Below are 12,780 nucleotides of genomic sequence, written 5' to 3' on the forward strand. Positions count from 1 at the left end.
TCATGATTAGATATCTTCTGGTGAAACATTTTTAGTAGGAATAGGTGACTGTGTACATTCCATTTTACCACAGCAGGGTTGATGATAATGTCAGTTTGTCCTTTATTGGTAAAGCTAACTGTGATCACTTGGTTAAAGTAGTGTCCTCCAGGTCTGTCCCCTATAAATCCTTTCCTTTTGTATAAGTAATAAGTCATCTGGGTTAGTACTTTGAGACCATCTGATTATCTTATTCCTTTTTTTTTTTTTTTTTTTTGATTATCTTATTCCTATACAACTTTCATCCAATGGTTTTAGCGTCTCTTGGTGACTCTTCCCTGCATCAGTCATTATATTGGTGGTTTCAGAAAACTGAATTTTTTTAAAGGTTTTATTTATTCATGAGAGACACACACAGAGAGAGGCAGAGACACAGGCAGAAGAGAAGCAGGCTCCCTGCAAGGAGCCCAATGTGGGACTCAATCCTGGATCCCGGGATCATGCTTGAGCCAAAGGCAGATACTCAGCTGCTGAGCCACCTAAGTGTCCCAGATATGAAAGGGAAATGTAGTTAAGATTTAATATATTTAGGAGAGGAGGTATGTGTGTACATCTGATTGTTAATATTTGAAGTTACTTTTGCCATTGAGGTGACTTCTAGTTGGACTTCTTGTTTGGATAGCCAACGTATCAGCATCATCAGGGAGTTTGTTTTAAATACAAGTTTGGGGGTTCATTTCATACCTCCCAAATTAGAATCTCTGGAAGTGGACCCAAAGATCTGTTTTAATAAGCTCACTGGATACTTGTGAGGTATAATGAAGTTCAAGAAGTAATGACCAAAAATAAACATTTAGAGTACACTGATTACTTGTTAGGTCTAGTGAAGCATCAATGTGGATAGTGATAGTGAGCCTAACAGTCTAGAGAAAGCAAAGGTAATGCAAAATATAAAATAGAGACCAGGAGCCCATGTAAGTAATGAGTGCTGGGCAGACATGCAGACATTGAGTAGAATGAGTTTATTGGGTACCACCATGTGCCAGGTAGTATATACTAGGGTCACAGATGTGAGAGCCACTTGTGTTTCCTGGTTTAGTCTGGCAGAGGAGACAGAAGAGGCAATGATTTTGGTATTCCCAGGGTATCATAGGAACACAGGGGAAGAACAACTAATTCTCCTTTGGGGGCCAGTTGACCCCAAATCTGGCTTCTGCCATTCAGCAATCCTCCAGTGGGTTCTGTAGATTAGTACAAATTAGCCAGGGACACCTGGGTGGCTCAGCGGCTGAGCATCTGCCTTTGGCTCAGGTCATGATCCCAGGGTCCTGGCATTGAGTCCTGAATCAGGCTCCCTAAAGGGAGCCTGCTTCTTTCTCTTCCTCTCTGTGTCTCTCATGAATAAATAAAATCTTAAAAAAAAAAAAAAAAAAAAAAAGGTAGAAATTAGCCAGATGTCACAGTGAGCTAAGGAGGAAGGACACAGGATAGTGCTGACATAACAGAGTAGTGTGGGGCAGCCCAGGTGGCTCAGCGATTTAGCGTTGCCTTCAGCCCAGGGTGTGATCCTGGAGATCTGGAATTGAGTCCCATGTCGGGCTCCCTACATGGAGCCTGCTTCTCCCCCTGCCTGTGTCTCTGCCTCTCTCTCTCTCCCTCTGTGTCTGTCATGAATAAATAAATAAAATCTTAAAAAAAAAAAAAAAAAGAGTAGTGTGTTCTTTGGGCAGCTACAACTCTGTGATGTGTGTAGGATCTGGAGTGGGAAAGTGCAGATGAAGTTAGAGAGGTAGACAGATGCGAGATTTTGAAAGACTTCATAGGCCATGTAAAGGGTTTCATCACGAAAATAAAGATTTTAAGGAGGAATATCATGTCAGATCTTTCGAAAGGTAATTCTGATAGATAAATGGAGGATTAGAGGAAAACCGTATTGGAGGCAGGAGGACAAGACTTTTGTAGCTGTTCAGGTCAGAAGTGGTAAGGGCCTATACAAACGAAAGCAGTGACTCGAGTTAGAGTGGAGAGTACCAATAGCAAGGATATTAGGAGGGAGAGCAAGTATGTGGTGACCAGTTGCATATAGAAAGTTAGAATGGCAATGGGAAGAATGACCTAGATTTCTAGTTCTGGTAACTAGAAACATTAACAACTTGTGATATAGGAGGTTGAACTCATTTGCCAGAGTAGATGATAGTTTTAGATATGTTGCATTGAGATTGTATAAAGCAACCAGTACTCTGTTACTGCTAGCAATACCTAGGATTTACGTTGCTGGCCAGCTCTGAAAAAATTTCTAGTATTCCATCAACACTTTTTTTCTTACTTTGTCATGTGAGACCATTTTTACTTTGAAGTTGCCTTTGGATAACATGGTTTCAGGGTACATAAAACTTATCTTTAGAGTTAGTATAGTAGGAGGGAATAGATGATAGGGCAACATTCTTTTTTTTTTTTTTTTTTTTTTTTTATGATAGTCACACAGAGAGAGAGAGAGAGGCAGAGACACAGGCAGAGGGAGAAGCAGGCTCCATGCACCGGGAGCCCGACGTGGGATTCGATCCCGGGTCTCCAGGATCACGCCCCAGGCCAAAGGCAGGCGCCAAACCGCTGCGCTACCCAGGGATCCCTAGGGCAACATTCTTACTCAGAGTGGCTCCTGCTGGTGCTCTCCCTTGTTTCCTGTTGGCACAGATGTCAAATGAGATGTCATTAGCAAATGTCAAGGCAGCATGGGGTCTTATCTCTCCATCTAGTTAGAATATATTAAGGATATCAGAGAGAATGTTGTAGCTTCCATTGTCCCCCTTCATTTCTGCTGGGGAAGAGGTCCCCTTTCATTTCTGATTGAAATTAACTGGAAAATTACCAGACCCTGAATCCTAATGTCTAAGAGTTACTACAAGAAGCAACATTAGCTGTTTGTTCATGCCGTCATTTGTGGTGGAAGCAATAACCTGGAACTAGTCATGTTTGTCACTGTCACAGTCACTAAAACCATTTTGATCTTAGTTTCTTTATCTGTTGAGTAAGAGAATTAGCCTAGAGAATCTCTCAAGTCCTTCCAGCTATAACATTTTTTGATCTTGTAACAAAGGCGAGGTTTTGTTCTGTTTGAGAGTCCTGGGACTTTAGATGGAGGCAGTATAGTCCCATGTCTGCCAGTATCCTGCATGGCAGCTGGGGGCTTTCCTTTTCTGATACATGAGATCAGACCACTGTCTGTGTATAAAGATCCCTTCCAACTTTATATGATTGCAGTATGGACAGGATATATTTTGTCTTTACATTGTTATGTATTCTTTGCCCACTCTTGTCTTTCAGTTAGTTGTGTTCTTTAAACATTTTTTTAACTTTTTTTTTTTTTTTAATAGACTGTTTAAGCATGGGGGGAGAGGGAGAGAGAGAATCTTAAGCAGGCTCCATGCTGGGCTCCAACATGAGGCTCCTATCTCAAGACTCTGAGATCATAACCTGAACTGAAATTAAGACTTGTCTACCAACTGAGCCCACCAGAGGCCCCTCAGTTAGTTAGTTTCTTTACTGTGGTAGCAAAACAGTCAGCTAAGGTACACTCTGATTAATCAGTCCCTGTTATCAGTGTGTGGAAATTGCCTAGGTTAGAACAAGCACTTTACTTCCCTCCTTCGGTATATGTAGGTATATGCTACATATATAGCATCTATGGTATGTGTATACATATATGTATATGCATATATACCATATATATATATATATATATATATGCGCTAATTCATGGCATCTCTCTGATGTCCTAGAGTCAATCCTTTGGCCTTCTCTTCTTAATCTAATAACCTTTTTTATAGTATTGTCCTTTCAATAAGCTAGAAGGTACCCAAATCATTGAATATTCATTTTAATTTGCTGGATTATAAACCATCAGTATTGAGATCTTTTTAAGAAATATCCAAAATACCAGAAGATTATTTGTCCGTTAGAAAAGCATGAAAATTTCAGAGGAAGTTAGGATTTTGCTCTTTTGTTTAGAACATAGTACCAATAAGCAGATTTCTCATATATACTTCATTTTGTTCAGTTGCCACAGACCTTTACTAATAACTGGTAATGATATAGATCCATTCATACCATTATTCACTATCAGGGCCACTGGGTCAGAGGGAATGTGAGTGGCTCTGGAAAACACTTTGTCATTTGGCAGAGAAACCTTAGTACATTTCCTCTTCTCTAATACTGCCAAGCCAGGAATTCTTTCCTTCTACCTCATACTGCATCAAATTTTAGCCATTTTCTAGCACTCACTTGAGTCCTTTATGCTCCATGAAACCTTCTTGTTCATGGGACCTTCATTGTTCTAGGACCTATAATGTTTTTCCTTTTTTTTTTTTTTTTTTAAATTTTTATTTATTTATGATAGGCACAGAGAGAGAGAGAGAGAGGCAGAGACAGAGGCAGAGGGAGAAGCAGGCTCCATGCACCAGGAGCCCGATGTGGGATTCGATCCCGGGTCTCCAGGATCCCGCCCTGGGCCAAAAGCAGGTGCTAAACCGCTGCACCACCCAGGGATCCCTATAATGTTTTTCTTTGTGAACTTTCACTGGTGATATAATTTATACCATAGAGCTTACCTGCTTATCCTTTGATTCTCCAATATATGAGTATTTCTTTTTTTTTTTTTTTATGAGTATTTCTTTATATCATCTTAGCAAAGAAACCAGTTCCTTTTTTTTTAAGATTTTATTTATTTATTCATGAAGAGACACAGAGAGAGAGGCAGAGACATAGACAGAGGGAGAAACAGGCTCCCTATGGGGTGCCTGATGCAGGATTCGATCCCAGGACCCTGGGATCACAACCTGAGCCGACGACAGACACTCAACCACTGAGCCACCCAGGCATCCCAAGGAACCAGTTCCTGTTACTTAGTGTGAGACACACATACTAGATACTCAGTATTAACTATTATTACTAGCTTATTATGAACCAGTCATGGTAATATATGTTTTATAAATATTATCTCTAATTTCTTTAACAACTTTGCAGCTTATGTATTATCTCCATTTCCATCTCCACTTGGAAGAGGAAACAGAAGAGGCTGAGTAGTTGAGATTCATACCACATGTTCCAAACCGCCTCATTTAGTCATGTACTTGACTGACTGATGTTGTAAAGATAATTATAATAACTGCTGTAAGGAAAAACCATTAAAATTTTGAAAATCCCCCTTTTCTAGGAAATCTTACCAAGGCATATATATAATCAAATGGATTTCCACATATAAAATAGAAATAAAAACTAACCACAGTCTCATACCTTAAAAGACATTTTTATTTGTAGCCAGGGAACTTCTTTTAGTTTAAAGTAAATAATTCAAAAGAATCATTTGAGGGGCGCCTGGGTGGCTCAGTCGATTAAGTGGCTGACTCTTGATTTCAGGTCAGGTCATGATATCAGGGTTCTGGGATCCAGCCCATGTCAGGGTCTGTGCTTAGTAGGGAGCCTGCTTGAGGATTCTCTCTCCCTCTCCTGTCCCTCCGCCCCTCCTCCTTCACCCTCTCACAAATAAATAAATCTTTAAAAAATAGAAGCATTTGGGGGATCCTTGGATGGCTCAGCAGTTTAGCATCTCCCTTCGGCCCAGGGTGGGGTCCTGGGGTCCTGGGATCAATTCCCACATCGGGCTCCCAGCATGGATCCTGCTTCTCCCTCTGCCTATGTTTCTGCCTTTCTTTCTCTCTGTGTCTCTCATGAATAGATAAATAAAATCTTTAAAAGGAAAAAAAAAAACAAACATTTGACATTCCACTACTTTTGACAGACTTCTTTTGTAATCAGTATTATATGAAGATTTGGGGTGTATGTGTGGAGAGGCAAGGAGTAGGCATGGGGATTAATATTCTTATTTTCAAAATAAGATAATGCCTGTTTAAATCTAAAGAAATAAAATTTTGGGCAGCCCCAGTGGCCCAGCGATTTGGCGCCGCCTTCCGCCCATGGTGTGATCCTGGAGACCCGGGATCGAATCCTGCGTCGGGCTCCCTGCATGGAGCCTGCTTCTCCCTCTGCCTGCCTGTGTCTCTGCCTCTTTCTCTCTCTCTCTCTCTCTCTCTGTCATGAATGAATTAAAAAATATATATAATATTTGATGTGAGGATTTTTTTTAGATTTTTTTTTATTATTTATTTGACAGAGAACACAAGGGGAGCTGCAGGCAGAGGGAAAAGCTTAGGGAGCCTGATGTGGGGTTCAGTCCCAGGACTCAGGAATCATGACCTGAGCCGAAGGCAGACACTCAACCACTGAGCCACCCAGGCACCCCTGATATGAGAATTTTATCTGCTCTTAGATGAAACTTAATTCTTTAACTTAAAAAAAAAAATCCTTTAGGGCAGCCCCAGTGGCCCAGTGGTTTAGTGCCACCTTCAGCCCGGGCGTGATCCTGGAGACCCGGCATTGAGTCTCACGTCAGGTTCCCTGCATGGAGCCTGCTTCTCCCTCTGCCTGTGTCTCTGTCTCTCTCTCTCCCTCTCTGTCTGTCATGAATAAATAAATCTTTAAAAAAAAAATCAGGGATCCCTGGGTGGCGCAGCGGTTTGGCGCCTGCCTTTGGCCTAGGGCGCGATCCTGGAGACCCGGGATTGAGTCCCACATCGGGCTCCCGGTGCATGGAGCCTGCTTCTCCCTCTGCCTGTGTCTCTGCCTCTCTCTCTCTCTCTCTCTCTGTGACTATCATAAATAAATAAAAATTTAAAAAAAAAAAAAAAAAAAAAAAAAAAAAAATCAATTCTAATGGAATTACCTACAGACTAATTATAACAAGTATAAATTGCAAATTTAAAATTTTGAAGTTGAGGCATAGTATTATGGGGTCATCACTTAGTTATAAATTGGTTTCATAATTAGTACTTTTATTTTTTTAAGATTTATTTGTTTTGAAAGTGAGAGAGCACACAAGCAGAAAGGGCAGAGGGAGAGAGAGAGAGAGAGAGAGAGAGAGAATGAGAATCTCAAGCAGACTCCATGCTGAGTGCAGAGCCCCATGCAGGGCTCAATCCCAGGACCTGAGCAAAACTAGAAGTCAGACACTTAACCAACTGTACCCACCCAGGTGCCCCTCATAACTGGTATTTTTAAAACAGGGCCAAAGCAGCCTGTTTTTTCCTCTACTAGGTTCATTTAAAGATATAAATTATTTGTATGTGCTAAACTCTCGAAGATTGAATATACTTTAAGATCTAAAAGTTCTGTTCTGTTGGGTGAGTTCAGAGGCCTAAAAAATGTTATACTGGTGCTAACTGGGACATATTATTTCAACTTTTTGTCTCTTCATAATTAACTTAGTTTTTTTGCATTATGTCTGTTATAGGTGTAAATGCAGACAAGGTTGGAATTGAAGCTGCTGAAATGCTATTAGCAAATCTTAGACATGGTGGTGCTGTCGATGAGTATTTGCAAGACCAGGTAATGACACTTTTGGTATAAAAACCTTTGAACATTAGATTTGAATATTTGGTAATTAGATTGACTATAAATTTTATCTTAAGTTTTTTTATTTATTTAAGTAATCTCTCTACCCCATGTGGGGCTTGAACTCAAGACCCTGCAATCCAGAGTCACATGCTTCTCCAGCTGAGCCAGCTAGGAGAATGAACGAATATAAATTTTAATCATTGATTGGCTTAGTTCAGCCAGTTTTTAAATATTTTGGAATTACATTTCTCAGATTTCAGTGTTCATCTTGACCTGGCTACAGCATTTGGCCCACGTGATCACTCTTTTTTCTTGAAATACTTTCCTCACTTGCTTTCTTTTTTTAATTTTTAAATTTTGTGGAGTGGGGAGGATACAGAGGGAAAAGGAGAGAGAACCTTAAGCAGACCATATGCCCAAGATGGAGCCTGATATGGGGTTCAGTGTCATAACCCTGAGATCATGACATGAGCAGAAATCAAGAATTGTATGCTTAACCCACTGAGCCACCCAGGCACCCCTCTCACTTGCTTTCTGAAACATTATTATCTTTCTTTTCCCTTGGGCGTGTATTCTAGTCTCTTTGCTAGTTTGATATTACTATTGTTTTCAACTCATCAACTTCTAAATTTTGGAGAATCCGTAGGCTGAGTCTCATGCCTCTTTATCTGTGTTCACTCCCTCAGTTGTTTTGTCCAGTCTCACAGCTTACATACCATCTGTAAAAATAGAAGCATTGTTGTACAAACAACTCAAATTTATATCACTAGCTCAGGCCTTTCTCCTTAACTCCATATTCATATCTCTCGTGACTGTAAGCATTTCCACTTGGACATGTCGTAGACCTCTCAAACTTAACACATCTACCACATGCTAGTGAATATTTCCAAGTGAGATCTTCTTATGGTCCACTGTCTTGATAGATTTCCTGTTTTTTCTACCACACTTTTCTCTCCTTAATCTCAGACCAGCAATCTACATTAAGAAATATTCTCTCCAGGATTTTTTTTTAAAGATTTTATTTATTTATTCATGAGAGACACAGAGAGAGAGAGAGGCAGAGACATAGGCAGAGGGAGAAGTAGGCTCCACGCAGGGAGCCCGATGTGGGACTTGATCCCGGAACCCCAGGACCATGCCCTGGGCCTAAGACAGGTGCTAAACTGCTGAGCTACTCAGGGATCCCCTCTCTCCAGGATTTCTTAACCAGTTTCTTTCTTTTCTTTTTTTTTTAAGATTTTATTTTTAAGTAATCTCTACAGCCCAATGTGGGGCTTGAATTCACAACCCTAAGATAAAGAGTTATGTGCTCCTCTGTCTGAGCTAACTAGGCACCCTTCCTCCCATCGACCCCTTAACTAGTTCCTTATTTCTAGTCTCTTCCTTCTTAGGTGTACTCTATACTCCAAGTAATTCTGTATTAGTGTATTTATTTACCTGTTAAAATGTTGTAATTTTAGAGACTGGAAAAAGTTTGTCATATATTCCAGCTTGCTGAGGCAGTCTGATTAAATATATTAACTTTTAACTCTATATTTTTTTCTTAAACATTGATTTTTTTTTTAAAGATTTTATTTATTCATGAGAGAGACAGAGAGGCAGAGATATAGGCAGAGGGAGAAGCAGGCTCCCTGCAGGGAACCCAATGCAGGACTTGATCCTGGGACTCCGGGATCATGCCCTGAGCTGAAGGCAGATGCTCAACCACTAAGCCACCCAGGCGTCCCGATTTTAGAAAATCTATGTTGACAACTGCTACTAAGCATTTCTGTACCACACCACAGACTTTGGCTGACACAGATTTTCTATTATCTTAGGACTTCTGGAAACCTAAAGTAGAAATTCTCTTAGCTGTTTTGATTTCTAATGGTATTTTCATGTGGTAAGCAGTAGAGTTTAACTCCAAATGTTAGTAAATGTATGAAATTTTTCTTCTTTGTTCTTTTTTTTTTAATAGTTGATCATTTTCATGGCATTAGCTTGTGGAGTTTCCAGAATAAAAACAGGACCAGTTACACTCCATACACAAACAGCTATACATTTTGCTGAACAATTAGCAAAGGTGAGTATTCCATTAGAAAGAGTAATTGATTTTTATTGTAGCCAATTTTGGGTCAGATTGTAATAAACAAAAAACTTAATCATAATTGCTATCCCTCGCCTAGTAATTCCTGTGTGGCTGACATTGAGCTAATTCAGCAAGTTACCTGCATCATCTTATTCTGCATTACCATTTTATTATTTGTTTATTTATTTTTAAAGATTCATTTATTTGAGAGAAAGCACAAGAGCTAGGAGATGGGCAGAAGGAGAGGGAGGAACTCAAACAGACTCCCTGCTGAGCATGGAGCCTAATAAGGAGCTCAGTCCTATGACCCCAAGATCACAACCTGAGCCAAAACTAAGAATCAGATGCTTTACTGATGGAGCCACCAGGTGCCCTTCTGCATAACCTTTTTTTTTTATTGTTTTTTATTCATGAGACACAGAGAGAGAGGCAGTGACATAGGCAGAAGGAGATGCAAGCTCCATGCAGGGAGCCTGACGTGAGACTCGATCCCTGGTCTCCAGGATCAGGCCCCTGGGCTGAAGGCGGCACTAAACTGATGAGCCACCTGGGCTGCCTAGATAGTTCTTTATTATTCTCATTTTGCATGTGAATAAAATGAGGTAGAGGAATTAAATTAATTACTCAAGACCATATAGTTTCTTAGGGGCAGAGTTGGACTTCGAGCAAATTCAGGAAAGCATACATCAGAGCTCACGTGTGGTACTGCCTGCAGGATAAAGATGCTTTGGGCAGCTCGGGTGGCTCAGCGGTTTAGCGCCGCCTTCAGCCCAGGGCCTGATCCTGAAGACCTGGGATTGAGTTCCATGTCTGCTCCCTTCAGGGAGCCTGCTTCTCCCTCTGCCTATGTCTCTGGCTCTCTCTCTCTCTGTGTCTCTCATGAATAAATAAATAAAATCTTTAAAAATATAAAAAAACAAAAAGATAAAGATAAGTTTTGATGAGAACTATGAAATTAAATCATAAGGAATTTGTAGTTGCCCATAAACTTAAATATTAATATAACATTTAAATGTTTTATTTTCTTGTGATTCTATGGTAGAATGGAATATTTGCTGAAATTTTAACACCAGCCCTCTTAACTTTTATGAGTAGATTGACAATTTTTAGTGAAATAGGGTTTAGTATTGTATAAGCTCATATTTGTACCCTTTCTATAGCATTTCAATTTTTAAAAATGACTAATATGTATATTTCATCTGTAACTAATACAGTTTCCTTAGAGAAAATTTGGAAAACAAGGGGAAAAAACTTGTCATAATTCCCTTTTGCCAATAAAAGCACTGTTGACATTTAGGTATTATCCTCTTAAAAGTGTTTCTCTTTATAATTTTTTTTTTACTGAATGCATACAGCTTCACTTCTTGCCTTTTTCAGTAACGCTGCATATTTCCAATTTGCTGTAATCTTTGTAATTTCATAAAGTGATATAAAATTTACAACTCAGAATTTTATGAAGGTGCTGACCTTAAGTATTTTTTAAATTCTAAAAGTAATACTATTAAAGAAAATCTAAAATTCTAAAATTAAAAAAAAAATTATAGAAGTGTACTAAGCACAAAGTCACTTTGCCTTACTCCCAGCAGTTTATTTGTATGATTTTTAAGAATATGTATCTTTTTTCATATTATTAGAAAGCACTGTGGTGTCCAACTCTTGGTTTTGGCTCAGGTCATGATTTCATGGTCATGAGATCAAGTCCTACATGAGGCTCTGAGCTTATTGCAGAGTCTACTTGAAATTCTCTTTCCCTCTTTTTCTCCCCCTCCTGCTTCTCCTCTCTCTCTTTCTAAAATAAATAAGTAAGGGCAGCCCTGGTGGCGCAGCAGTTTAGTGCCGCTTGCAGCCCTTGGCATGATCCTGGAGACCTGGGATTGAGTCCCATATCGGGCTCCCTGCATGGAGCCTGTTTCTCCCCCTGCCTGTGTCTCTGCCTCTCTCTGTCTCTATGAATGGGTAAATAAAATCTTTTAAAAAAATTAAAATAAAATAAATAAGTCTAAAACAAAAAAAGCATAGGTAAATTTTGGCTCAATTGTAGGAAAAGGCTAATAGGAATTAAAGGCAAATTATATTTGATGTCGAGAGATAGTTGACTGTATTTTTTATTTTTCCATTAGTGCTGTATTTGTAACTGTTGTCTGTCTTTGTAGACTATGATCTCCTCGATAGTAGGGACCAAGTTGTATTCATATAGTCTTTTTACAGTACTTCGCATATAGTAGACACATGTTATTTGAAATGAATACACAGTGAAAAGTGCTGTGAATTGGCATTTATAGTTCTGGTTTCTTGTTCAGCTTTGTTGTATTTTAACTGAGTGACTCGGAGCAAGCTGCTTGATCTTTCTGTGCCTCTGCAGATAACTGATCTATAAAATCAGAGACTGATACATAGTCCCTTAAAACTCCTTCCAACTTTAAAATCTTTTTTTTTTTAATTTTTATTTATTTATGATAGTCACAGAGAGAGAGAGAGAGAGAGAGAGAAGGGCAGAGACACAGGCAGAGGGAGAAGCAGGCTCCATGCAGGGAGCCCGACGTGGGATTCGATCCTGGGTCTCCAGGATCGCACCCTGGGCCGAAGGCAGGTGCCAAACCGCTGCGCCACCCAGGAATCCCCTCCTTCCAACTTTAAATTTTTGTAGTTTACAGTATGTTTATATATAGGTTAGAAATGATTTCCTTGGCTATTTATGTAATGCTTACAATGTGAAATATATATATATATGCACATATATAATTACATAAATAATTTGAATATATAGCTTAGGATTCAATGTTTATTCATTCAACGATAATTTTCAGTGTCTAGTGTATATCAGTACACTGCCACATAATACTGAAACTGGAGTAATTTGTGAATATTACTATTCAACAGGGCCCCAGAACAATGGTTTTCAAACTGTGTTTCATAGAATCCTAAGGTTTTAGGCATATTTGAATTCCCTTTGCTACAAATTCAACATACTCAGTTGTTTTTATTTTAATTGTTTTGTTAGAATGAACATAGTAGCTTTTTAAGACAAATCATGTTTCCAGAATATAATGATAGAGATCATATAGGGACACAGAGAGAGAGAGAGGAAGAGACACAGGCAGAGAGAGAAGCAGGCTCCATGCAGGGAGCCCTATGCAGGTCTCTATCCTGGGACTCCAGGATCATTCCCTGGGCCAAAGGCAGGCTCTAAACCGCTGAGGCACCCAGGGATCCCCAGAGATCATATATTTCAAAGCCAAACTTGAATTAGTTAACCAGTAAAAAATACAGTGTTAAGCCCAATA

The 12,780-nt window shown here is 39.5% G+C and overlaps 1 protein-coding gene across 7 annotated transcripts in view; it reads left to right on the plus strand.

Annotated features, from left to right (window-relative positions):
* The window catches only part of RTCA (RNA 3'-terminal phosphate cyclase), a 55,146-nt gene that overhangs the window by 27,798 nt on the left and 14,568 nt on the right, over positions 1-12,780 (plus strand). For 6 of the 7 annotated variants that reach the window (XR_013384554.1, XR_013384552.1, XR_013384553.1 and 3 more), the window contains 2 exons: positions 7,325-7,419; positions 9,386-9,490. Coding sequence is in view for 3 of the 7 variants with exons in the window: in XM_077905591.1 (XP_077761717.1) it covers positions 7,325-7,419; positions 9,386-9,490 (200 nt within the window). In the remaining 4 variants the exon portion in view is untranslated. The remainder of the gene's footprint in view (positions 1-7,324; positions 7,420-9,385; positions 9,491-12,780) is intronic. The other variant, XM_077905593.1, reaches the window with a different exon arrangement.

The sequence above is a fragment of the Canis aureus genome, chromosome 8 (assembly GCF_053574225.1).
Source record: "Canis aureus isolate CA01 chromosome 8, VMU_Caureus_v.1.0, whole genome shotgun sequence".
In the NCBI taxonomy this organism is placed as follows: Eukaryota; Metazoa; Chordata; class Mammalia; order Carnivora; family Canidae; genus Canis; species Canis aureus.